We start from the raw sequence: 27,313 nt of genomic DNA on the forward strand, positions 1-27,313 counted from the left end.
GTTTTCATCTGTCACAGGCCATAAGGACTATGTTAGTGACATCAGTGGAAGAGGCAGGGATGGAATTCTTAGCTATAGTATTGCCATTTATTTGTTAATTCATTCATTCATTCAATATTGACATTGTATCTTCCTTTCTATTTGTTCTGACATGCAAGCATTTTAACTTGGGGGTTTCCTTGGGGGGGAGTAAAATACTTGGTATATCTAGGGCTGTAAAAAAAGAGGGGTCAGTATATGGAGAATGGTTGGCATGTTAAAGAGATGCCAGAGAACTGTTGTCACATGATAGCCTATTTGCGTGCTTCCCAACCAGCTTCTGACAAGCAGAGTCAATGGAGAAGCCAGCATTAAAACTGCAAGTCGCGGTCATGTGATGTCTCGCTTAATGACCCATGGTGATTCACTTAACAACCAAATGGGAAGTAACAGCATAAATTCGTTGCTGTCACATGACGTTTTGCTTAGGGACTGTGTTGCTTCGCGGCAGAGTTGCCGATCCCAATTGTGGTCACTAAGCCAGGACTACCTGTAATTGTGAAGAAGTCCTTTTAAATATTTTGGTTTACTGAATCATTTCTCTCTCCCACTTGCTTCTGATAACAGGAAATGTCCCCAAAACAACAGAGGACGTCGGCAGAAGCAAAATCTAGGCCACTTTACTTCAGATACGTCATCCAGAATGGTTTAGCGTGATTTTTTATACCTACATTGACCATGTGATGTACAATTTTATTAACTTTTTTTAAAACAATGGAAATATTTATTTCAGAGGCCTTATTTTTGGACATTTTAATTATTATTGTTATTATTATTTTTAGTGTAGCTCTGTTTCGTTTTATTCCAGGAAGCAGCTAACAGCTATGGACTGCTCTAGTAACTTCTCATTTCATGGTTTGAAGAAGATGTTAGTTTATTTCTTGTATTTGTATCACATGGTTATATTGATAGACTTGTGCTTTAATCATGGAATGTAAGAATTTTGAAAAGAGAGACAATTCACCAATGGTTATTCAGCAAATGAAAATGGAGCCCACCATGTTTCCTAGCAAAAAAGGCATGACTTAAGGGTAAAGATGTTTACAACATACTTTTCTTACAAGAAACTAGAAGACACTGTGTTTAAATACCGTAGATATTTAAATGTTTTTAAAACTTAGTAATGGATTTTTTTAGACACTGCCAATCGCATGAAATGTGGAGATGTGTTTTTGTGTGTAGTTGTAACATTTAGAGTGGGCTGAATCCAGACTAAGTTAGCTGTACCTAGTGCTCATAGGAATCAGTGGACGGGTTAATCTAAATTCCCATTGTTTTCAATGAAAACAAATTGTACAACTAACTTAGAGTGCAATCCTATACATCTCTACTCAGAAGTAAGCCCCATTCGGTTTAATGGAAATTATTCCCAGGTAAGTATGTAAAGGACTGTATCTTTAGCCTGGATCCAATCCAAGATATATGGCCTGGGTTGCAGCGCCATCTTCATAAATATTTGACACTTTATTTTTAAATTGTAAAATAATAATTATAATATACAGTTCATTATTTGAAAGACTGCTCAACTGAGCAGAGCACATTTGTCCTGGAGAGACAAGTATATTGCTTTTTTGTTAAGAATTATGTTAATAACCAACATACATGATTGGGATGTAGCTGTGTTAGCCACTGTTTAAACAACTTTCATACTTACTACAGTTTTCTAAAGAAGATACCTGTTTTCACATCAGCAAACACAATTGTATAGTCTTTGTGATTAAAATGCAAAAAACAAAAATAATATAAAAGATTTTGTGCTCTTGTCAAGAATACTTTCAAGAGCTAAGAATGTGTCTCCAAATAAAGTCTGCTGGTTGTATTTATTATATTAATAGGATGTTAGTAATTGTTTGGAAGATTCAGAGCTAAAATGTAACTAGGGTGTGTTCCAGCTGTTTAACATGTAGTTTTAGGCTTTCCGATTCTGCATGTAGGAATAAATAATTTGTTCAATAAAAAGGCTTTGAATATTTCAACTGGAAAGGTATGCCAATGCAATGTTTTCTCTTCTTATTCAATCTGTTCCAAGTGTGTTTATTCATTATTGGAAGGAACAGCCTATGTGTTTTGAAGGGAAGTGGCAAATGTCCTTTCAACTGCCAGAGGTCTGTTAGAAAGCATTGATCCCCTCCCCACCACCTGCACACAAGAAAAAAATTAATTAAAATAGAAGCAACATAAATTTTAATAGGCTGTGGGTTAGTTCTTTGACTGGTATATTGTTTAACTGTTCCTAGATTAACTCAGATAGGTTCATTGGTTATAGGAATGTGCTTCTTTCCGTGCATGTTCCTTTCCCAGTGCTGCTTCCTAATTTTAGAGGGTTCATGTTGCAGAAGGCACTTGAACAATCAGGCGTGGCTATTTTGTGGGTATAAATATTTGACAAGTCTCTTTGGGTGGAGTTTCAGACCGTGCTTTTGAACATTCCCTTAAAGACAGCTGTTCAGCAACCTTCTTGCATCAGTGCCAGAATTGTCCCACTGAGGTTTGAACGGCTATTATATTTCAACTCCTGTAGACCGATCTGAAGACGGGCAGTATGGATCATCGTGCAGCCTTGGAAATGGACAAAATCAACCCGAATCGCCAGTCGAATGTCACGGATGATGAAGAAGAACAAGACGCTGCATTTACCATTGTCAGAGTCCTGGACAAGGTAGCCACCATAGTAGACAGTGTGCAGGCCAGTCAAAAACGCATTGAGCAGCGCCACAGAGAAATGGAAGACGCCATCAAGACAATTCAGATTGACATTCTAAAGCTGGCTCAGGCACACGGCAACACAGGATTCACAGTTAACAGGCTGTTGGAGAAAACTCGCAAAGTTAGTGCTCATGTCAAAGAAGTGAGAGCCCGAGTAGAGAAGCAGAATGCTAATGTGCAGAAGGTAGAGACCAAACAGGAAGAAATGCTGCGGAAAAACAAGTTTCGTGTTGTCATTTACCAGGTAAAACCTTTTCTTTAAAAAAAAATGCTGTTACCTGCTATTGCAACTTCACACTTTCTAGTTGCTTAACAGCTCAAAGAATGGTTTTTAAAAAGCCCTCTTCGTCTCAAAATGTGTTATGCCTTGTGGCTTTTCAGCATTGATTTTTGCTTCTGAACGTGTTGGAGTTTGAATCCACTGGTGGCAAGTCAGGCAGTCTATTATTAGTTCGGGAAGTTTCTCAGCCAGCCAGCATAAGATTAAGTGTAGATCAGCAAGACTGTGTTGCATCTGTGAAAGGCAATCTGAGGCAGGCAGTTGAGTATCATGACAGAGTATTCCAGGCGTGACTGTCGTCCCTCTTATTTTTTCAGAGGATTAAGTAGAGAACTCAGCCTCAGCAATTCTTTGCATGGTGTAATGCTTCCATTAATTGTGTGTTTTTTTCCCATTTAAGAGCTCATTTGTGTTTTCTTTGCTCACTAATAACCCTTAATATATCTCTCTGCCTGCTTTCTATGCAACAGTTTACTTCGAAGCTCCCTTTTTTCCAAGAAATAACTTTTTTGTCTAAAGAAAGTAAAAACAAAATCCTGACACTTAAATGGATATCTCAAAATAAAGTGGGCAAATAAAGTTAATCGCCTTGCAAAATTCAAAGCGTCTATATGGGAGAGAAGTGAACAGTTCTGGTGCTAAATTAATTTGTTATTAAGAATGGTTCTCTACTAATCAAAGTATTTTTTGCGTGTAACACCGATGATCATATATTGTGTCCAAATAATTAATATTGTGCTTAGTTGCAGGGGCATTGAAATTGCAAATGTAGTAGTGTGTTTAAGAATCCCCAAATCCTGTTAGAGGTTCAGACTCCTTCATTCTCATTAAGGTCACCAGGTATTATGTTTTAGATTTTAGCCATTGGAACATGTATTTCTTTCAAAGAATAACAGTGGTAGTGGGGAAAAAATATTGCTGTTTGGTTTAGCTCATCAAAATGCTTTGACACCTGAAATGCCTTCATTTGTGTAATCTTTTTTTTTAATACTTCAAGGAGGTTCACATATCACGTTCACTGAAAATGTGATATGCTGCATTGGAAACAAATAGTGGGCACAATCCAATCTAAATATCTTTCAGCTACAACTCTATACCAAATTTGCTGAGATGCTGAGCCCTACTGAACTCACGTTTCTTTCTAAGGGAGAGTTATAGATGTTTGAAAACAATGGAATTTAATAGTGCTTAGTTTTGGCTGGATTGTTCCTATGGTTGTACTGAAATCATGAGAATTATTATTATTTCCAGATAAGTAACTCTAGAGTCAATTTATAAAAGACATCACATTTTGGCTCTCATGTTTGGGGAAGGAAAAAAATGTTATCATCCTGGATTATTATTTGCTTTTATTTTTATTGTGGATGGTATGGCTCGCTGTTATAAAAATTACTTCAGGATGATCAACTAACAATAAATTCTAGTCTTAGATACATGTACCTCTTCATGTACCTCTCACACATACAGGTTTTAATGCTGTAACAGTGGAACTCAGTCAATTATGTATATGTATATTCATTCTCTGAATTATGTTAGTGTATCTGGGTTATGAAATTTAGAAATGTCACATCCTTAGTTATGTGTGTTCTGCACAGAGCAAGATCTGATATTCAGGAAGGAAAATTAATGATTACTAGATAGTGTATCAATAGCCAAGTGGCTGAATGGTCCATGGACCTACCTATGGTTTAGCAGCATGGTTACATTTTTCATGATGCATAGTGGATGCCCCAACTTAACAAGCAGCAAAATTGAACCAAATTATGGCAAGGGAGTTGATTAATACTGCTGTAGCAATACAATGAAAGCATCTTCACCAAAAGTGATTGATCATCATTGGATACGAGGTCTGATGAAATCCAGCAAACATCCTCACTAGTTTCCAATTAACTGACTATTCTCTCCTTCCTCCAAGAGGTTTAGTTGGACAATTGGTCAACCATCTTACTTTATTGGGGAGAATATCCAATGTCACATTGCCTTAAATATTATTTAAATTTTTGTATCATGTGCAAGAGTTCAAATTCTTCACATTAAAATATGCTTTGTTGTGATTTTGACAGGCTTAAAAGGAGTTACTTAATATTGTTGGAGGGAACAGCAATTGGCTATTAGCTGAAGTATGGTTAATGACCTCCAAATGAATCAGGATTTGAAAGCCAATATTAAGCAATGGTTTTATATTTTTATTTGGGAGACAATGCCATAATTTCCTACTTAGGGTTAATGGGAAATTGACTGTGACTTCCATGTATATTTTTTTCGTGTAAAAAAAGGAACAAAATGAATTAAGTTCTTGCATGATTTGCTCAGCTGAAATTCTCTGAGATTTTGTGAAGGTGGATTGATTTCCATCAAAGCCATATTGAGTGGCAACAAGAAACCTTGTGATCCCATGCTTGTTCTTCCCCCAGAATTGGGAGGGAAAGTTACATTTTCAATTCAAGTTCAGATAAGCATAGTGTTTGTTATCTAAATTTCAAAACTGGTTAATCTTAACATCAATTTATTTCAAGAAAGCCAACTTCAGACTTAAAATCAGTAACACAATCGTTAAGGAACTCCACCTTCTTTTCAGGCTGTTGCATAGTTTGGGTCTGTTCTTTTTTCTTTTAATTTTGAAAAAGAGAAAAATTATCACATTATTCCATTTTATCATGTACTTTATATTTGTATCAGAAACAAATGAATTCTGGCTTACTTGTTTATCACTTAATAGTTCAAGGATCAGCATAGTTATCTTTCCCATGGAAAAACTGAGTCTGCTGAAGTAAAACTAAGTAAATTACATTTTTTTCCTCAAACGTTTGGGTGGAATTTTGGAAAATATCATCTCAGAATTGGAATTATTTGCTGACCTTTCCTGAATTTCCATTCCCCTGTTGTAAGTGCCATTAGAGAACAAAATATCTTCTAGAGAATACTAGGAATGTGTGGCATACAGATAGAAAGACCCAGGTTCAGTCTCTGACATTTTCAGATTCAGGAAGAACAAAGAGGAAGGTGGTAATTAATCTACAGCAGATACAGTGGTACCTCTAGTTATGAACTTAATCCGTTCCGTGACTCTGGTTGCACTTGAGTTGGTCTCAAGTCGAGGTAAAGTTTCCCATAAGGTTCCATGTAAATACGGTTAATCCGTTCCGCCCTCCGAATTTGGTCGCACCACGAGGCAAATTTCCCCATAAGGTTCAATGTAAATACGGCTAATCCGCCCTCCGAATTTGGTTGCACCCCGAGGTAAATTTTCCCCATAAGGTTCAGTGTAAATATGGCTAAACAGTTCTGAAACATATGCATTTTATTTTTAAACCTCAAAAACCTTCCAAACGCCACAAAAACCTTCCAAACGCCACAAAACACACCACAAGCCTCACCGAACGTCTCCTTGCTACTGCGATCTCGCCCACAGGAAGCCACGACCGCGTGGCAGCAGGGAAAATGGCCGCGGATCCGGTTCGTAAGTAGAGGCGGAGTTCGCAAGTAGAGGTAAATTTTTGGGGCCGGAGCTGGTCATATCTTGAAAAATTCGTGAGGGGCGTTCGTAACTAGAGGTACCACTGTACTTGCATCCAGGCTGTAGTCAGTGCCACTCTGCAGGGGGCAGATACCAGCAGCCTTGAAAAAGACCTACTTTGAATGGTATTGGATCAACCTCCAATCTCTTTTGGGGGAAGGTCATCAGGACCTATGGCAGTCAGGTTTCAGATTAGGTTATGAGGCCCAAACCACACTGGTTACCTTTGTGGATGACCTGTGGCAAGGCTTGGGTAGGAGGAGCATGACAATCCTAGTTCTATCAGATCTCTCAATGGCTTTTGACTCTGTTGACCACAGTATCTTTCTGGGCTGCCTGAGTCACCATACTGTGGTGTTTCTGTTCCTTGAGTGAGTGGTTGTAACCAGGGTGGGTGGGGAGAGGCCGGGTCTTAGAGCACTACAGTAGAGGATGCCACAGTGTTTTCCCCTATCCTGATAAAAATCTACATGTTGCCACTGGGAGAAATAAACTGCCAGTTGGAGGTGAGGTATCAATATGCTGATGTTATTCAGTTAGGTATCTCCACTGCAAGTTGAATGGAGAATGCAGTGGAAATTCTAAATTGATGCCTGGAGGATGGCAGGGTCTGGATGAGGAGAAAGAGGATCAGATGCACCCTGAGCAAAACGGGATGGCTATTGGTTCTGTTAGTTCTGCTAGGTAGCCCAGACCAAGAAATCAACTCCAAGACATCAACTCCATAGCAAGGCTAAAGTTACCTTTATTGAGACTGGGTACAATAACAAATTGCAAGTCTGATTGTGTTGTACTTCTTCCTTGTGTTGTACTTCCTCCTCCTTCTTATAGTTCAGTGAATTAGGACAATGTCTGCCACTTCCGAATCTTATCTGGATGTTCTGGACTTAAACTATATTTTACTCCTTGTAACCTTGGCAACAGAGCTTGCATGTCTCCATCAAGGTCATCTTCCTTACACTCTACAGTTCAGAGGCCTAATGATTCTGGAATAGTATCAACTTTGCCTCTCAACAAACTTGTGGTCCCAAACAAAGCACAGGGTTATAACTTGGGCTCATCATGGACTCAAACTCCTGCTAGAAGAGCAATTGGGAGCCAATAGCAGCCTTACCAACTGGGTTACTGTAATTCATATTGCCTTTCTCAGATAGAATCTGCCTGCCCGATCTGAGCAAATGTTAAAGCCCCCGCCCCGCCCCCCCATTGTAAGTGCGATGGGAGTAGTCACAGAAGCAAGCATTCTCTGTGAGAGCTCCCCTCCTTTGGGACAGTTTGTCCCTCTCCCCAAAGCAAGGAAGCCTCCAAATCTCAGAGCTTTACGCATGAGAATGCTGAGAAATGTAAGGTTCTGCACCTAGGCAGGAAAAAACAGGTGCACAGGTATGAGATGGGCAGCATCCAGCTTAGCAGCAGTACTTGTGAGAGGGATCGGGGTGTCTCAGTAGACCACAGGTTAAGAATGAGCCTGCAATGTGCCACAGCTGCCAAAAGAGCCAATGCATTCTTGGGCTGCATCTGTCTAGTGTCAGGATCATGGAAAGTGATAGTACCATTCTAGGCTACACTGGTCAGAACATGTTCTGCCTGGAATATTTTGCCCAGTTCTAGTTGCCACAACACAAAAATGATGTTGAGGAACTGGAAAGAGTGCAGGGAAGAGCAACAAGAATGGTAAGCGGTTTGGTGGTTAAAGGAATTGTTTAACCTAAAGTAGGTTAAAGTAGGTTAAAGGTTAAAGGTTTATCCTAAAGGTGGTTAAAGGAATATGTTTAACCTAAAGTAGAGAAGGCTAAGGGAAGACATGATAGCAGTCTTCCAATGGACGAAGGGAAAAGGATACTCTCTAGAGCACCTGAGGGTAAGACAAAAACCAGTGGGTGGAAGCTTTACAGTGAGAGATCAAACTTGAAATGAGGAATTTCCTGACTGTGAGAACCATTAATCAATGGAACAGCCTGCCTCTGAAGTTGTAGATGCTCCATCAGGGGAAGATTTCAAAAAGAAATTGGACAGCCACTTGCCTGGGATTATGTGAGGATTCCTGCACTGGGCAGGGGGTTGGACTAGAAGGCCTCCAGGGTCCCTTCCAACCTATGCTTCTATGCTGGTAAAGACCTGGCTGTTTTGGAAGGCCTTGAGAGGCTGGTGGTTGTTAGTATGATATTTAGAAGGTTGTTGCCAAGATATGTTAATTTTTATACCTGTAATATTTGTTGTTTATGCTGCACTGGTATTACAACTGCTCTTTGTGTAGAGTCTTTTTTGATTGAAGCAGTATATAAATTTTATAAATACATTAAAAATAGATTCCTTCAGGTCTTGTAACTGCCACATTTGCAAGTCTATTCCAGATTTGGAAATGTGTAATGCTGTCCTAGTTGGGAAAGATGGTTCTCTTCCTTTTAGATAGATCAAACAGAAAATTTGCAGGCCATGTTGCTATTTCACAAATCTGCAGCCTTTTGGTGATCTGGCCACTGCTGGAATGTCACCTATAGTTTTCCAAGCCTTGCTGCTCTATTTTCCTCCATGGGCACAATCCCCATTAGGTGCCTCTTTGGTCTTGATCATGATTACTTGCCCATATTTGATCTGCATATGAGTTTTATTCTTGATCTTGATTCTGTAGCCCAACTCTTCAGTTTTTCGGGGTAGCTGTACTGAAAACTGAAAAGAGTTTGGTCTAGTGATTAAGGGACCAGGCTAGAAAGCAGGAGACTGTGAGTTCTACTCCCACCTTAGGCATGAAAGCCAGCTGGGTGGCTTTGGGCCAGTCACTCTCAGCCCAACTCACCTCACAGGGTTGTTGTGGGGAAAATAGGAGGAGGAAGGAGTTATGTTTGCCTCCTTGAGTTATAAAAAATAATAAAGGTGGGATAAAAATGGGGAAAAAAGGCTGCAATAGACAAAATAGCAATTGATCATGTAACTGTTTCTAATGAATCAGGAATGGGCTGTTGAAGCTTCGCTCCCCATAAGTTTTTTTTTTTTTTTGGTGACTAACATTCATTACCATAACTAGGTGTTACAAGGACTCATTAGGGTTTCTTCTTGACCAGGATTTAAAACTGATTCCAAATCTTGGTTATTCTCAAGCAGTCACTGACATTGTTAAAGGGGAAGGAGCAATGAGGTGTAAGAAAATTGTGATGCTGTGGTTAATTTCTTATTAATGGTATGGTCTGCACTAACCCCAAGAACATATGAACAATTAGAATGCTGTTTGGAAAATTAAAAGATGCTGTACAGGGGGCAGAGCAACAATAATGCCAGGCCCTTATGCTATTGAATCTTTATGAACATTATAAAATATTTATTGCGTAAAATAGAATTATTGAGGGAGCAAGTATCTGGAACTTTCTAAATTTACTTTGAGCCATTTTTGAGAAGTGTGGTAGAGAAATAACATTGTACTCTTACTTGTAGGAAGACATTCAGTGTCCATCTTCTCTGACAGTTGTCAAAGACCGGACACAAGGGGAAAGCACAGATGCCTTCTGCCCACCCGATGATCTCTCTTCTGATGAGGAGTATTACATAGAAGAAAGCCGAGCAGCCCGTTTTAAGAAATCAGGCATGAGGCGCATCAACAACATCAAAAAGGCATTTTCAAGAGAGAACCTTCAGAAAACAAGGCAAAATTTTGGCAAGAAGGTGGACAGACTTCGTACTCGAATAGTAACACCTGAGAGAAGGGAACGAATAAGGCAATCAGGAGAGAGGTTGAGGCAAACTGGGATACGGTTCAAGAAAAATATCTCCAATGTGGCACCAATTAAGGAGACTTTGAAGAAGCATAAGAAAACTAAAGAGCAACCAGGGGTTGAAGGTCAACAAGGAATCCAAGAGTCTGCCACCGATACAGCAATAGAAAGTAGGGATGCTGAACCAGCCACTGAAGAAATTTCCTACACTGAAGTGATAACCAAAGTGAAGAAGGACAAAGGGGGTGGATCAAAAAGCCTTTCTCAGGCAGATGAGAAGGTAACGATTCCTCCTGAAAAGGACCTGCTCAAACCAGAGACAAAAGAAGACGACACCATTCTACTGGATCTAAAGCAGTCAGCTTAAATGGCAAATGTCTATTGGTGTGGCGGTGTCACTATGACAGGGAAAGAGCAATTCCTTTTATGTCGAAGATGCAGATCAGTGGCTTTCACACTGCCTGAAGAAACCTTGACTTATTGCATGTTGCAGAAAGTTTGGGGCCCAGCCCAAGGCTTGGTTTCTGTTTGGACACTCCATATTGGTCAATTGGATTTATCTGCCACCCCACCCAAAACAAGCAGCATGCTTTAGGACATTCTTTTCCTACCTTGTGTTCCAATGTATTTTGTCTAAAATGTCCATTATCCCCATTCTTACTATGGATTACAGTAGTGGTGCTCCAGAGGGTGCCTGGTTGTAGAAAGTTGATGTAGGACTCTTTCAGCATCTCCCAATATTTTACAGGAAAGTAATGACAGACTTGCTATCCTCACACAGTTTGCCTGATGATTATTTGTTCTGGACAATCCCTAATAAAATCCAAAGGGAAATTTAGAATCTTTATGTAAAGAAATGTGTGTTAAATTACAGAAGAGAATAGATCTGTATGTATATACTGTTTTCTTTTATGTGCAGTGGGTATATCTTTATCACCTGATGTTTCTCCATTAATAATAAACAAATTCCATTTGATGCATATGCAGATTGCCATTTATCGTAACAGGTACTGCATTTAAACATTAAGAGGCATTGGACCGCCCCACTTTAATGACATTAAGTTCCTCAGCAGTTTTCTTCTGTTTTTATTTTTATGTACACTGACAACTGTAAAAGGTAAATCTCATTCTATGACTTATTACAGATATCTGATTGTTCCATGAGGTAGGTGAGTCATGGGCAGGAATCCATCAACAGGTAACCATTAACTGTTTCTCCCCCCAACCCTTTTATCCGGCAGGTCTGTTGGAGAAAGTTGATTATGGAAAACTGCAGAGAAACTGATCCTTCTTTGCAAGGCAAAATACAGAGAGAACTATATTTAGGAATGTGTGAAAGGTTCAGGGGCTTCAGGGAATCTACCGTAGTCCGGCTGAGAGACAAGACAGACCCTGAAAGAAATAATTTGAATTCTGATCATAAATAGCAAGCTGCACGTAGACTGGCCATTCTGTGAATGGAAGGGCTCCTTTCATTAATGAAAACAGTGACATTCAGCAAGAACTTCTCTCTGGAGGGAGAACAAGGTGGAGTCATGCTGTCCCAAACCATAAATGGCTTAGGTGGCTTATTGTTGGTTTATTCAGCTAGTGTATATCCTATTGTTTCAATAGCTTACTTAACAGTATAGTCAGACAGTACTGTGATAAGATACTTTGAATGAAAGAATAAAATACAATAAAAATAAATCTCTAAGGGCCTGTTTGTAAATGTATTCTTTTAGCTGCATCCTAAACTGTTAAGAGAGCTTGCTTCAACTTTAGCACCAGTTTGTTGCTGCAATGTAAAAAATCAGAATTGTTGCTTTTAAGCAGGCCTGCGGCAGGTCTCCAGAAGGTGCTCATTAATGACCTGTTTTTTTTAAACTCTTTAAACAAGGTACTGTTTTCAGTCAACTCTCTCAAAGGCTTTGCTCCAGAATAACCCGTTATAAATGCAGTTTAAGTTTGTTCCATTTTAGTGTCAACACTGATGACTCAGTGTAGTCTGAGCGTACACATTTTGTATCAATAGATGCAGTGTTCCATGACTATATAAATTATGCAAACTATTTTTTCTAAAATTTGCCTATGTTCTGCAGGTTGTAGTGATGTTGAGCTTTGCCAAACGCTCATGCTTTCTGATCATCAGAATTCTGAGATTCACCTACTTCAGTGTAAACAGAAGATATTGCCCTTCCAGGCATTTTAAAGTTTATTTTTGCAATCACATTGAACAGAAAAATATGCCTCTTCTGCTCCTTCTCCTGCCCCCCACCCAAAATTGTTCAGGACACTGTTTTCCATGACCAACATATTTTTAGTTTTTTGCTCAAAATTCTGATATTTTTTAGATTCTCAGGGGCTCTGTGATAGCACTTAACCCAGGACCCAAGAAATAGAAGTTGTAAGGAAGTAATGCTACACTTTACAATTTCAGAGTGGATTAGTGTTTCCAGATTGAGATGGATGACTTAACTGCAGTGGAAGGCAGAAGAGACAGACTGTATAAGGGAGAAAGCAGTTTCACATGTACTGTATGTTTCTACAAACTGTAAAGATAAGAATGGTACCAAATAAAATGCATTTATTATATTAGACAGAATGTGTTGATAATTATTTTACAAACTGCTGATACATAAACTTTGTGGATAGTTTAAACTTCATTAAGGATCAAAGGTGACCCAAGTTATTTTGGTCTTTGCTCTGCATGATTTACTGTTACCCCTGCTTTAGAGAATAGAATGAACTATAAAATAAAAAGGGACAAAAATAATTTCTTACGTACATGTTCCAAGCCACAGAAGAAGATATTTTCATCCTTCATGCCAATGTTGCATAAAATTAATTGGAGCACCATGATAATTTTCTACTTCAGTAAACAGGACACATGTATGGATTTTCTTCCATCAATTACATCTAGGTTCAGAAGTTTTTTTTTAAAAATGTTGTCCTACTTGGACAGATGTACTTTAGAATGTTCTATTGGAAGCTATAGGTGCATACACAAATATTTTCAAAATCACTGTTAAAGAGTGCATTACCAAAATCTAGGTTCCCCCCTTCATCCCTAAAAGCAGGACGCCATTTCCAAATATTGCTCATCCAGACAGGAAAGGAAGCCATTGGATTATCCTCTTCCTGACCTTTTTGCACATTACTGTGCACTGCTCCCTCTGATCCTCTTTAACTGAAGCAAGGAGGGGAAGAGTCAAAGTAGAAGAGAACCACAAACTAAGAAGGGCTGGGGGTGACTTGAAAACATGGCATTCTTTCTCTCTTCTGCTTTGGGTTTTTTATTTAAATAAGAGAGCAGGTTTTGGGAATAGTAGTTCAGGCAAACCCTACATGGCCTCTCAAGAATATAACATGGCTATTTCTGCTGCTGCTTGAAATGCTGCAGGCATCCATTATAGCATCTCCCTCTCCCCAATACGTGCTCCATTGAGCCTTTGGAATCACTTTGCAACTGTTCTTCATATCACCAGTGAGGGAAAAGGGAGAACACACAAATTATGCAAATGTTCAGTAAATATTTTTAAAGAGTACAAGGCTAGTCCTAAATCCATTAGAGTTGGGCGGCTAATAAATTCAAATAAATTAAATAAAGCAAGCATACAGCCTTGGTTTTTGAACATTTTAATTCTGTTTTTAAATTAAAATTATATTGCATGAGTGGAATTAATTTTCTCATATTAAGCAATAAATCAGTTCTTCTCTAGAGACGCTGTCACTGCTTATAGGGCACATCTATAAGGTAATTGGGCCATGAATTTCCTTATTTTTCAGTTCCTTTGAGGCATAGAAACAACTTTTAACTATGGGCAAAGACAGTTTCACATCAATCTGCAATTTAAAAATTGTTCCCAGCTATTTTAAGGTTGCCTTTGCTAGATACCCAAACATTTGGCACAAGCTAAGGGCTGTTGGCGTATGGATCAGACCGTTTTTTACTGTATGAATCAACTTTAAAATGGATATAGTTTTAGTAATTAGATGTAATACGAGTTCATTTCATTGTTGCATTTATCATGCAAACTGGTCCTTATGAGTAGGATGTAATCTAGAATTGGTTCTTATCACGAAGGTGTTACATCCTAGGTTAAAACACATAATCAGCTCAAAGTGACAGATTTTTTTCTACCCTAAATCTGAGTTGAGCTGATGAGCAAGAGCTGATGAGATAGCACTATCTGTCTGCATGGGCTTTGGGGCCCCAGTGATATAGGCCAAGAAGAGGCCTCAGGGGAGGGTGAGATGGGGCCAAACTGAAGCATGTCATCTTTGCTCTACATCAGAATCTTCACAGAGCAAGGTCTCCCATTTAATTGGCTTAGTAATCACAATAATTACAAGGCTACTTAACTTCTCATAATAGAATGCCTCTTTTTTTGTCTAAGTAGAAAAAGTATGTCTTACACTAAGATAGAGCATTAAGCAAACTCAGAAAGAGAACCTGCAGATTCTAATAAACTATTTCAAAAGCCTTTAGAGAAGTTCAGGGAAGGCTCGTCTGACAAAAGTATAAATAATTTGAATCGCCAAGTAAAACCTAACATTAAGAAGCGTATAATACAAATGAGGAAAAGGCAAAGAAGAAAATGAAGCCTGCGTGTGCTTTGAAGAGTGAGAACATGAAAGCTTTATTCTGCAAAAATCTATCTGAAATATAATGTGTCAACAAAGAAAAGTAAAAGACTAACAATTTTAACTGAGACCTTAGCTCTCTCATGGGATGAGAACAGGAGGGAAATTAACATCCTAAAGACAGTTGGGGTTGCAAATTACAGTGTAATGTAGGAGCTGTCATCTAAGACCGAGGTTCCAGTCAGAGCAATATCCTTAAAGATGTGGATTATGATCATGCATGACCTCCTGGGCTGTCAAACAAATCCTGGCACTTAGAGTTAATGCCTCATAATCTGGTATTTATAAATTACCTTAAACCCAAAGGCGTGCTAGCACAGTTGAAGCAGCTATTTTTATACAGGCATTCACCTTTTAATCGCAGAAAATACTTTGAAGATAAAGTATTTATTCTACAACTACAACTCAGTCTGAGCTCCTGCAACTTTTGATTCAGTTAGCATCACTGAAAGATACAGGTGCAAGGATATACTTCAGAGGAAGGGTATTAGTTAGACCCTACTTGAAAAACCTCTCTCCCACTGTGTCCCCTGCGGAAAAAGCTTAGAGAATGAAAACAATGGTCCACCAGTCAGAATGCTTATTGATCTAAGAACATCTGATTCCCCCCTCAGCCACCCATATCTACTCTAAATAAGGGGATTTATGATAAGTCACTAACTATAGTTTTTTTTTCTTCTGACAGCTAATTGCCAGAAGAAGAAATGCTAATACATAGTTTGAGTATTTTTCCATTTTTGGAACATGGCATACTATTCAGAAATTGCTAAGTAAATGCCATCAGCTTTGTAGGCCAACTGTTACATCCTTAGGAATTATTCCTAAAAGCTTCTCAAAAGAAGATGGGTTGACCAAGCAAAACATCTCTACAGAGGTATGATTCATTTTCCCTTCCAGCGTACTTTCACTGATATTACAGCTTAGCTAGAAGAACCTTCAAGTAGTGATAGAAGTCAATTGCACAGGGAGACAAGCTCCATGTAGCAGTGACAGAACAGATAAGATCCAACCACTGCTAGTGGAACAAGCATAACAAGCTATGAGATACTAGAATGAGGAAGAACTGGGATCAAATTAGTATCCAGCAGCTCAGGGTTCCTTTTGACTCCTTTCAAATAAGCAAACATTATATTCCTTTTTAAAGGGAAAAAGCCCTACTGTAATACTAATGATGATGAAGACCTAGCCAACAAATGTCTAGAGGAAAGAAATAGTGTACATTTTAATGAGTCCAGTCACATCCAAGCAAATACCTTCTATTGCAAAATTGAACAGGAGCATATTTCCTTTTTAGTGGGGAATATTGGAAGGTGGGAAACTTACCTCTACCTGGAGGTTCTGGTGATTGAATCTGGGACTTTCTCCTTGCAAAGCATATGCTCTACTATTAGCATGTGCCTCTGAACATATTTCTATTACATCAGGCAAGTATTTATTCCATATAAGTTTGAAATCCCTTTGTCTTTCCAAAGTGACTTGCCAAACCCCATGATTCTGAAATGATGTACTGTACTTCAAAGCAGCCTATTAAGGTCATTTGAAAGGGCAATTTTCTAAATGTTTGTGGAGTTATATGGAGCACTGTATAACTTTAACTGTGAAATACATTATGGATAATCAATAAGTAATTAGACTATCCTTAATGACTGGCCAGCAACTATCAATTTTCAGTTACAAAAATAAGCAAGGGAAACAATGAACAAATTATAGTGGATGAAGCTATTGTTAAGTTTCTCATTAATTCTGTGATAAAAACATATGAACCGTTATATTTGTGGGAATGCTAATGTAACTTAGATATTTCCATCTAATAATTCACTAATGTGCAGTAGACATATAAAAGTATGTCCCCATTTCATCTTTTAGAAAATGGTAATCATATTGCAGTGAAGCCTTGACGTAAAAATGTTCACCAAACCAAAGTTCACTATTACAGTAAATACATTAATACAAAATGAGGGTTAGGAATAATGTGCGTCTTAGTCCTTGGAAAGATAGTAGTGAAGATAACAGGAAAATGTAGTAGGATGAAAAATCTCGAGGAATTAAGAAAAAAGAACTTTCTAGCATACAGCTCTAAATGTGTGGTACCTACTTATGGGAGAAGGTTCTAAATGCCAGCAGCCATACTCTCCAAGGGTCTCTAGATCCACTTAATGCTCAGATTGGAAAATACACCAACACACGCTTTCATCTTGCCCCATTCTGAAGATGCTTTCTGAGTCTTGGGACTGGGTCATCTAATGCCTGGTTAAGTAGTTCACCTGACAAGGGTTCAGGAGAGATAATGTAGCCCCAAACAAGATTGGGTCTCTTTCAGGCTGAAGCTAATCCCTTTTGGCTGGTTAAGTGGATCAACTGTGTAGGTTTCAGAGTGCTTTCTACTCCATAACCTAATGAAATCTGCTGTGCACACCTGTGTATTGGCCAGAATAGCTTTCTTTTGTTCTTTTCTGCCAGCTTGGTTAGTAGAATTATCCAAAGTAAGCTGATATATATATGTAATGGCTGATGCAGTTATTGCAACTAACCTGGTTGCTGGAGCTTCAAATGTTATTTTATTTTATTAGACTTTTACTGTTCTCTCCTAAAACGTGACATTATTCAACAAGCGAATATATAGTACAGAATGGAATCATGATTTGCTCCACCTATTACTGAACTTTTTAAGGTAGTTTCTCAGTGAAACAACTTAAGGGTAAATAAATAAAATCAGAGGTGCCACTTTCAAATAGTTAAATAGTTGTGGTGGCTAAATTAAATTATTTTTATTAAACTATCTTTTTCATAAAAATACAATGCTAGGCATTTCACCGATTTATAGGCAAATATGAGCACAGAATCAAGGAGAAGTGATATGGGGGAAAATGGCTGTGACTCAGCAAGGTCAGTAGTAAAATGACAATTATGACATTTATAAAACAATTCCTGGACACCCCTCCCCGCTTTTGTTTTTTTTAACCCATCATTTAACCCTTCATTATTTTTGAAAAAAATACTAATATGTGTTCCTCTATCCAAAAAAGCTTTTCTGCATATAGGATCTATGAGCAAACTCAATGCCCCATCTTCATCTGAAGGATAAAAAGTCTCCCAATTTTCTACATTAACAATATACAAATATATACATCCCCATTTCTGCAGTAAAGACAAATGTTAGACATCTATGTAATAAACAGAAGAGAGAATAGGATTCAGCTGTAAATGTTGTATTCTGCACACTAGAAACATGAGTCTAGCCCAAAATTGTTCAGTCCAACATTTGCTAATGTAAAATTATTAGGAATAAATGGTGATCACTTCACGTCCTCCTCCTCGCACCAAAAGCACTCTGTTCAAGCCTTCTGTCAAAACTTCCAAAAACTCCATGTCTGAGCGTGAATGAAGTCAAGGTCGTAAGAAATGCATGTAATCTATATGACAATTATATTACTACTTTACAATATCATTTCACATAAAAAGGCATAACGTGTACCTCAGGAGATATGTCAGCAAGAGACAGACAGTACTTTCAAATCTATATCCAACCATGAACCTGAGTTTCATATAAAGAGAGCAGAATTTTCACTGGGTGTGTGTGTGGAGATGAATTCAATATTTAAAAAGTCCAGGTCAGATACAATGTTGCTCAACTCCTCATGCTTAACAGGTTACAATCAGCTCCAACTCTCATTCCTATCTATCTATCTATCTATCTATCTATCTATCTATCTATCTATCTATCTATCTATCTATCTATCTATCTTGTATGCCACCTGACTCCCAAATTAGTATTAAAATCTGATATAATATTTTATATGCAATGATGCTAGTCACGATTTGCTTTTAACCCCTTTGAAAACAAAGGCACTGGTCATGGAATATTACATGATTATATCCCTAAGACAAGAGGGAAAATACACACTCTTTGGAATTTATAGAGTAAAAAAATCCCATTACTTTAGCCATAATTATCAAAAAGCCACTGCTTTTAAAGATGTACACACAGTGCAAAATAAAAAAGGAACTCGCTACAGACGCTGTACATTGCTTTTCTTTCCTATATTCATATAAACAAATGTGAGAAGAAATTCATATCCCCTTTATAGTTCACAAATGAAAGTACATCTGTATTCTGAGATATATTAAAATTGTTCAGTAAACAAGAAAAGGTTCAGAAGACTATAAATTATAATAAGTTGTCATTAAACAGCTTATTTTCCCTGCTTAAATGTTCACCTGTCTGTTATTTCTTACAATTCCAATCTCATACTTTTCATCTGATCATAACATCACAATATTTCACAAGGTTCCAGAAGAAGAGTTTATGTTAATTGTTACAGTGAAGACTTTTGATTTTTGTGGAGTCTATAGAGCAAACCTCATCCCATTTTAGCACTGAAGATGTTACCTAGCCGTAATGAAACGTTTGCAAGAAAAGAACCAAGCTCAGAGAACCCCAAGGACTCCACAGTTCGACCCTGAGCTACACATATTCGCCTCCATTGCTTTTGATTTTTGTTTTGTAAATTGAATATGCCTAAAGTTTTTTTTAAAGGATACAGTTTTCATCCCCATGTCTGTTCTTAGGAGGTCCAGGCATGTTCAATAATACCAGCTGGGCATGTTGTGACTTGTTCAGCACAACTCCATTAAGTTTGACAGCAGTATGCATCCTTCGCACATTTGACTCATTCCTATGATAAAGAAGAAGTCATTGTGGCAGCCAAAAATTCTTAAATCTAACAAATAAAATGCTTTGCTAATCAGTGGTACATCTCACAGTGGTACACCTCAAAAACCTGTATTTGAGGTAGAACAAGGACAGTCAGTTGGATGTGTGGATGGATGAATTCCTTGAAGCAAATTTATTTAGTTTCCTATAGTGTACAAAATTAAATCATGGAGCGATAAAACTCTGGGTTTAGTTCATTTGTCTAGAAATGAAGTCTCCATCTAGTTCATGGAAGTATTATTACCCTGCCTTCTGAAAAAGCTTAGTACCACAACCAACTGGCACCACGCACAGTTCAAAAATAATTTGGAAAAAATGCTTTGAACGCCATACAAGTACAGCATGTTTTGTTTCTGCACTAAGGGTCCTGTTAACTTTGATCAGCAGATTTCAAGCTTGAAACTCTTTCATAATGGTTTACCCAAGACATTTCAAATTCAAAGCAATGGGGTTCAGCTCAAACTGTTTTGAATTTGCTATGTCTTAAACCTACAGGTCTTTGATTTAGAGGATTCCCAGAATAACATCCATTCAATATTTTTTTTTAAAGGAACTTCATGGTTATTCCAATAATTGGTTTCCTTTTGTAGCTGGAGGGTATTCTTAGCTAGGACTCACTACAGCAGTACCAGCTGAGTGGAAAGGCCTTACTGAAATGTGCTACTGAACAAAGCACTACTTGTTGCAAATCTTTCCTGCTGAAGGTTGCATCAGCTGAAACCTGCAAATTAAGTTTGCAGTGTCTTGTAAAAGACAAGAACGAGGACCACGTTACTGCTTTGAACACACTGGTGGAAAAAAGGCAATCAAGGTGGCCATACTCATTGTGAAGGGCTCATAACAGGACAGCAAAAGACTGGACCTTGCAGCTGGGAACTAAGCAGGTTCACGGCTACAATAAAACCAATAGAAGCTTACTGGAAAGAGATAAAGAGATAATTTGACTTGTGCCAGCTTTTGGTTAAAATATCCAGTGTACAGAATGAGAGTCAGCATAAATCTTGAATTCTACAAAAAATAGTGTTACCTTGTACATGAGCATGGTCAGAAGAAAGGCTAGAAACAACATGTAGAGGCCCTCCCTAATTGATAAAGCTACTAGCTCTAGGATCTGGCTGGCTGCCAGGAAGGACATTTTCCAGATAAATAACTTGGTATTCATTGAGCAGAGAAACATAACACGAAAATGTTTATGTCCTGCATAGGGTGTTGTGAACAGTATCCTTCAAGAGGGTAGTTCTGTACAGGAATTTGTCTGCAAGTGTACAGAGATAGGTGCCCCTAGGAGGTGAGAGGACTAAGACCTATGTTATATGTCTGGATTGCAGGGCCTTGCTGAATGCTGCTTGCAAAAAAGCCAACATCAGAGAAATGAAAGGCACCATGGGTTGATCCCTTCCTCCTGCCAGTTGCAGAAAGCACGCTAAGGAATTTAATACATCAAGACTATTTATGCAGTAAAGGAGGCCAAAAAGGTCTGGAGGCTGTGAGGATCTAGATGGCAAACACCAGACTCATCTCTAGATGAGTGGATGTTGGTTTGGAAGCCAACCAAGACCAGTGATATTGCCCCTTTATTTCTGGATGAGGTCACTTTCTCCTGGACTGAACTGTTTGTATCTTGGTGGTTCTCATCAACTCACACCTAGCTGTGGCTAGGATGGCCTTTGCACAACTTCATCTCATGCACTAGTTATGACCATTCTTGGATCAGGACCTGTTCACAGCCACTAGTGTCTTGGTCACCTCTTGACTGGACTACTGTAAGTTGTTCTACATGGGGCTGCCCTTGAAGACTACTTGGAAGCTACAATGGGTCCAGAATGCAGCAGCTTGAGTAATTAAGAGCACCTCCTGGTTTGCCTGAGTAACAATGATTCTGTTAGAGATGGACTGCTTGCCAGGTGGCCTCTGGAAGCAATTAGGTACTAATTGTCAACTTTAAAATCTATATGGCTCATGACATGGTTATCTGTAGGGCGGCTTCTGCCCATCCAATAAGCTCCAGCAGAGAAAGTATCTTTTGAGTCATCTTTGCCCAACTGCCAACACTAAAGACCAGCAGGGGATGCCTTTCTGTGCACTCTTTGAATAGTGGTCTACCCAACTCAGGTCAGCACCAACCCTGTTGATATTCAGAAAATCTGTCAAAATGTGGCTGTTCTCCAAAGTCTTCATTAGTATTTACTTTCAATTTTTACTTCTGTATTATTGTAAGCTGCTCAATCTCCGGAAAAGTCTCCAATGCTGGGAAAAGTGAAAGGAAAGAGGATGACCAGCAGCAAGGTGAATGGACTCAGTTACAGTGGCAATGAGTGCCCTGTTGGAAGACCTAAAAGACCTGGTTAGGGATAGATCGTCATGGTGAAAATCTATGTGGTTTTTAGGAGTTGAAATGGCTTCATGGTACATAATCAAAGATGCTCAAAAATGAGTGGTATATAGATTGAGAAGTAAACAAAATTAAGATCAGAGAGCTAAAAGGGATCCATCACCTGCTCAGTGCAGGATGCCACGTGAGTACTGCTTCAGGGAACCCACTGGGACCAATTCACAATAATCTTCCTTCTCTGATACTGGTGACAGAGGTATCAGAGTCAGTGCCTGGGGAACACATACCTAGGTCTTGAAAAGGCACCTCCCCAACCCCAATTCGTGTATGTCAGTGCTTGCTTCTCTTAGAGGTAATTTCCTGGTCTGATGAAGAAAATAATTCAGTTAAGGAATGCTACCATTTTCACCCCAGGCACTTCTGAAGACAAAGCTGATGGAAGCTTTCAGGAGGCAGATTAATACAGCACTTCTGTGAGCTGTCTCCCCAAAATGGTGACCATTACGTGCTCAGTGAGGAAAAGGAGCACTGGAATCAGAGGGAAAGAGCTCATCAAGAATCACGTGCAGCTCCATCAATTGTAAGAGGAAAAAAATCTGCTGTCCCCTGTAGTGCTGTTTCCCTTTTTCTGATCCACCTGTCTCTTGGCTCCCCAACAGGATTCAGATAACCCAATCACCCCAGGGAAACATAAGGGAACCTCCACTGCTCCAAAGGTCCTGGGGTAAGTGGGAGGGACAGGCAGCCTTTAGGACTGCTGAAGTAGTTCCTCCAAAGCCTGAGAACAGGGGCTTCAATCATTGGAAAACATGTCAAGGAAAGGGGAAAAAACCCCAAGCGCCTTGTTTACTGGAGTGGGCAGAAATGAGAAACTGGCTAGTAGCTGCCGTCTTGTTGCTGCAGAAGAAAAAGTGCTTGGTCCAACCAGATGGAGTAAGTCAGAGCAGCAACCCAGCTAAGGACACTTTCAAGCCACAGTAATACCATCCGCTGAAAGCACCTGGAATTCATTATGACTGAAACCAGGCATGGTAGTCATTTCACGCTTTTTAAAAGCTAAACAAAATCTACCTTTAGATTTCTTACATACAGGATGTATCCATCAATGTGGACATAAGGCCTGAAGAGATTCCTCCACATATAATTGGGAAGCAATGTGGTCTGAAAGTTAGAACACTATTCCTGCTTGCTAAACTGCTCTAAATAAGAACATTACTGAGGAAAGACAAATCCATATACATTTCTACACTGCACGCTCATAGTCTCCTTTATACTTAAAGGGTCACCTCAAACTCAAATCTAACTTGTGTAGCAGGAAATCAGAAAGAGTCTGGTAGCACTTTCTCTGAGTAGCAAATGTTATTACAAGGCAAAAGCTGTCACGAGGTGCAGCTCAATTCACCAGATACACAGAGTGGCTAGACTGATATAGGAATTAAATTGGGATGAGCTGGGGGATGGGGATGGGGGATCAGTTCCAAAATTCTTCTACAAAAAAAACAGAGTAGTCACCATATTTATGAAATATGCCAGTGTTCCTCTATTGGTATAACTAAGGAAAGTGAATTGTTCATTGAGAATAAAATAATAGAACAGTTCATGCTTTGTGTTTGCCTTACAGGTGTACAAAATATGTGTGTGTGGGGGGGTGGGATTGCTTTGAGCTCAGTTCAAAACAGCTCTACTCATGACATTCTGTCAGAATGTTTTAAATTGGCTGCATTCCAGGGGAACAAACTTGGAAGGCCTCAAGTGTATGATGTTCCAAAGGAACAAGGACTCAAAACATTTTGAATGATGCACACTTTTTGAAGCACCATAGGAACACAGAGCCCAGGGATTCACTTTCAAGCGAACCTATGAAAGCATGAACTGCATCCCCATCAAACCAGCAGATCCTCTAGTAGATCAGAGTTTTTCTTTTTGCATTATTTGCAAATTATTTATTATCTGCAGAATATCACCACCACCACCACCACACTGGATGACACTAGAACCATTTTTAAATACGCCACTCATGATTTAGAAAACAAGCAAATATGTTAACGTAAGTTTCTTAAAAACCATCTCATTTTGTCTTGAGCAACAAGTATGGGACATTTTGTCCTGATGCGATCAAACCTCTAGAATACTCAGAATGGCTTTTCTGAACTCAGTATTTTGGCCTCAGAACGTTTTGTATATATCTAGCCTGTCTGAATTCTGGTAAATTCTGACCACTAAGAGTGTGGTATCTATCACAAATGACCTGCAATGAACATCAGATTGTCTACCATAGCAATATTTTAAAGCAACGTTTTCAGCCTGGACACAAACATATCTGAAATCAATGGTAACTCAAGGTTTAGCTGGGTTAAAGTAGCATTTGGCAGGCATTATTAAGCTTTTATTCTCCTATTCTTCTACTGCTATAAATTACTTCTCTCAATGCCAATTTGCAGCATCTTGGTTCATAACACATCAGTCTACCTTTACAGTACCTTTCTGCAAGATCTCAGTCAGTGTCTGGAGACTGTTGGGATTTGGGTGGGAAAGAATTGGCTTTGACTTAACCATAGCAAGACTGAGTGGCTGTGCATTTGGAGTCCTCCAGAATCAAAATGCCTAGGATCTAGGCATTTTCCACTTCTGGTTCTGGGTGGGGCTACATCCCCTCACTTGGAGCAGGTGTGTGATTTGGAGGTACTCCTGGACTCACAGTTGCTGTCCAGGAGCAGCTGGTAGCTGTGATCAGGAAGGCCTTCACACAACTCCACATTATGCACCAGCTGCATCTGTTTCTGGACTACGAGGCACGACTCATGGTCACTCACGACTGAATCACTTCCAGATTGGATTTGTACAATGTGCTCTACGTGGGGATGCCCCTGAAGATAATCTGGAAGCTGCAACTGGCCACTGGTACGTGTATGAGCACCTCTACCTGCCCATGTGACATACTCAGTGAGCTGTACGTGCTCCCAGTAGGCACTCAGGTGCAACGCAAGGTGCCTGTTATCACCTATAAAGCCCTACATGGCACATGGTCAGGTTATTTGCAAGACCCCTATCCCCTGTTTTTTCTGCCTATATTGTGAGATTGCTAAGGGTGGGCATATGTTGATCGTGTTTTATTATTGGTGTTGTATTGTATCAATTTTTTTCATCGTTTTTTATGTACTTCACCTAGAGTCACAAAGTGGGAGTGGGGCAGCCTCAGAAATCCTTTTAAATAAATAAATAAACAAATTTACTTACCAACTTACATTTCTCAATGCCTGGCTGGGTTATCATTTTTATTTTTAGTTCCAATTAAAATATATGCAATAGTCAAATGGTAGCCTGAGAATTTTTCATGAAGTTAAGATAAGTCTAACTAGTAAACTATAAACAATTTCAAGGATAGTTTTCCCTTTTGGAATTAATTAATTAATTGGGCTTAAGATAGAGAAGTTGAAGAATGCTATTTTTTTTCATTCAAAACCTTGCTCTAATCTTTTAGAATGATTATGTTTATGTCTGCTTTAATGTCACGTTATATGAAAGCTTATACTTCAAACACAATCCTTTCTCCCCTTTAAAGAATTATTACTGAACCAGAATTGTAGGAGCAAAACATAAGCTCTTTTATAGCAACAGATGCAAAGGAACCTTTGCATAAGTTTAGTGATAAGGCTATATGGAACAAATCATGGGTTTCCATGTATTTGGCTGAATATACATGCAAGAAGTGAGCCACACACACATGTAACTGGATATTATGCAGTCAGTCAACCAGATCCACGGGCACAAAATCTGCCCCCAGAACACCTTTGTTGGACCAATGTGGTCATATGCCATACAATAAGTAAGGATGGATGTGGACATGACAAAACTTCAATGCTCTGTGGAAAGATTTTTCAAAGAGAAGAAAGATGACCCACTTAGGGAAAATGCAGGAGACATTCCATCAAAAAAAATGGGAAAAAGCAGTAGAGTGTCTTTAATGGTGTTTTAAAAGAAAAATGGAGAAAGTTAATAAGAAGAAAAATCTGCACCACTGTCAGATGTTATCCCTGGATAAATAACATATCTTACCACATTATCTTATTTTGATAAGATCATCTACTGTTTTTGGTTTTTTAAAATATGGGAGGGAGTCTGGAGATATGCAACACAGCAGTTATATTCTCACAATTTAAGTGGCCATAAAATGAACAATGTTATGGCTCAGCAAACCATTCAACAACAATAAAAATACATTTTCCCCCCAAAATACTCTCAATGTCATTGGCAAATAATGTTATGTATTTATGAATGAATACATGTTATTTTATCTAAACACTATTATGCATCTCTGGTTATTGAGATAATAATTTAAAAAATTGCATCCTGGGATTTTGATGAAGAAAAGGTCAATTGATTTATATAAGCAAAAAGTGATTTTCATTTCATGAGATCTATAATATTATTTACACTGAAGGAGGACAAAAAAAGCAGAGACGTGGTTTTTAAAAAATAAAATAAATAAAAAACAGGAGAAGAATGCTATGCCATCTCACTTGCATGCTAAAACACAATAGATGGACACAATAAGCAAGTAATAAAAAGCCAGTTGGAAGGATACATGCACCAACAGTTCAACAATGAAGCACAGACAGACAGAAACACAACCTAAATTGTAGCAAATTTGACTTACAGATTTCCCCATTCTCTACATGGAAAAGAAACAAACATGTAATGTATTACTGATGCTGAGTGGCATATATTTTCAACATAGCAAATTAAACAGGCTTCAAGTTTTTAATCATTTGTAAACAATATGCTGTCTATATTTTAAAAACCAAATTATTATAGTAATCTCCTGTTCAACACTCTCATTACACCTAGATATGGCTAGGTTTGAAGTTTTTTCAGACACTTTTTATTTCTGAAAGCTTGATCCAGCAAAACAGTATACTCATCTCCTCAGGATGTGGATTCTTTTTGTATCTAGAGAGAATTTCCCAGGTTTCAGGCTACATGACAGCTCCTAATGGGTACCTATATTTTCAGTGGACTTTAGGTAAAGAAAATAACCATAAATGCTCTTCAAGTACAATATGAATTTGACTATGGATTACCTCGGTCTTACTTAAAGCAGACAGTTTGAAATTAATGAGATTTTTTTCATGATTAACTCTAGTATGATTATATCTGGATCCAAATCTGTATGTTCAAGAAAGGTTCTCTGACCCTTGCTGGGAATTTGCTTTCCGTCTGGCCTAAATTGGATCATAAATATTCCTTCCACAATGAGTTTTTTCCCCTGAAACTGAAATGGCACCACTCCATCTCTCAGATGCCTGAGAAAGATGAATATTGCATTCAGAAAGGAGATGTTACTATGCTTTACTCAGTGAGAAGGGAAGCATGTAGGGGCAAGGCAAAATGT

The 27,313-nt window shown here is 38.6% G+C and overlaps 3 protein-coding genes across 5 annotated transcripts in view; 2 read left to right on the forward strand and 1 right to left on the reverse strand.

Annotated features, from left to right (window-relative positions):
* TMEFF1 (transmembrane protein with EGF like and two follistatin like domains 1) overlaps window positions 1-2,019 on the forward strand; it is an 89,306-nt gene extending 87,287 nt beyond the window's left edge. Inside the window, exon 10 of the mRNA XM_007424388.3 lies at window positions 607-2,019. Within this exon, the coding sequence (XP_007424450.1) occupies window positions 607-691 (85 nt within the window). The 3' untranslated portion in view covers window positions 692-2,019. The remainder of the gene's footprint in view (window positions 1-606) is intronic.
* Window positions 938-12,897, forward strand: CAVIN4 (caveolae associated protein 4). 2 transcript variants are annotated; one of them, XM_088131424.1, is made up of 3 exons: window positions 938-1,070; window positions 2,561-2,989; window positions 9,972-12,897. In XM_088131424.1, the coding sequence occupies exons 2-3, from the start codon at window positions 2,582-2,584 to the stop codon at window positions 10,614-10,616; spliced, it is 1,053 nt and encodes a 350-aa protein (XP_087987550.1). In that variant the 5' UTR covers window positions 938-1,070; window positions 2,561-2,581; the 3' UTR covers window positions 10,617-12,897. The 2 variants fall into 2 exon arrangements, with proteins under 2 accessions (XP_087987550.1, XP_007424442.1); XM_007424380.4 differs by lacking the exon at window positions 938-1,070 and having other exon boundaries at window positions 2,222-2,989.
* Window positions 12,898-13,851: 954 nt separating this feature from the next.
* SLC12A7 (solute carrier family 12 member 7) overlaps window positions 13,852-27,313 on the reverse strand; it is a 116,739-nt gene continuing 103,277 nt past the window's right edge. For both annotated transcript variants that reach the window (XM_007424383.4, XM_007424382.4), the window contains 2 exons: window positions 19,418-19,551; window positions 13,852-18,246 (listed from right to left, as the gene is read on the reverse strand). In XM_007424383.4, coding sequence (XP_007424445.2) covers window positions 18,155-18,246; window positions 19,418-19,551 — 226 coding nt within the window. In that variant the 3' untranslated portion in view covers window positions 13,852-18,154. The remainder of the gene's footprint in view (window positions 18,247-19,417; window positions 19,552-27,313) is intronic.

The sequence above is a fragment of the Python bivittatus genome, unplaced genomic scaffold, assembly GCF_059951505.1.
Source record: "Python bivittatus isolate LINGU-HERP-01145 unplaced genomic scaffold, Pbiv_v1 ctg000960_np1212, whole genome shotgun sequence".
Lineage (NCBI taxonomy): Eukaryota > Metazoa > Chordata > Lepidosauria > Squamata > Pythonidae > Python > Python bivittatus.

What these genes read in the sequence shown, in the direction of transcription:
- CAVIN4 (XM_088131424.1), top strand. Translation starts at nt 2,582, where the DNA reads ATGGATCATCGTGCAGCCTTGGAAATGGACAAAATCAACCCGAATCGC. An exon ending in TTCGTGTTGTCATTTACCAG is followed by an intron (nt 2,990 to 9,971) that starts GTAAAACCTTTT and finishes TCTTACTTGTAG; the next exon opens with GAAGACATTCAGTGTCCATC.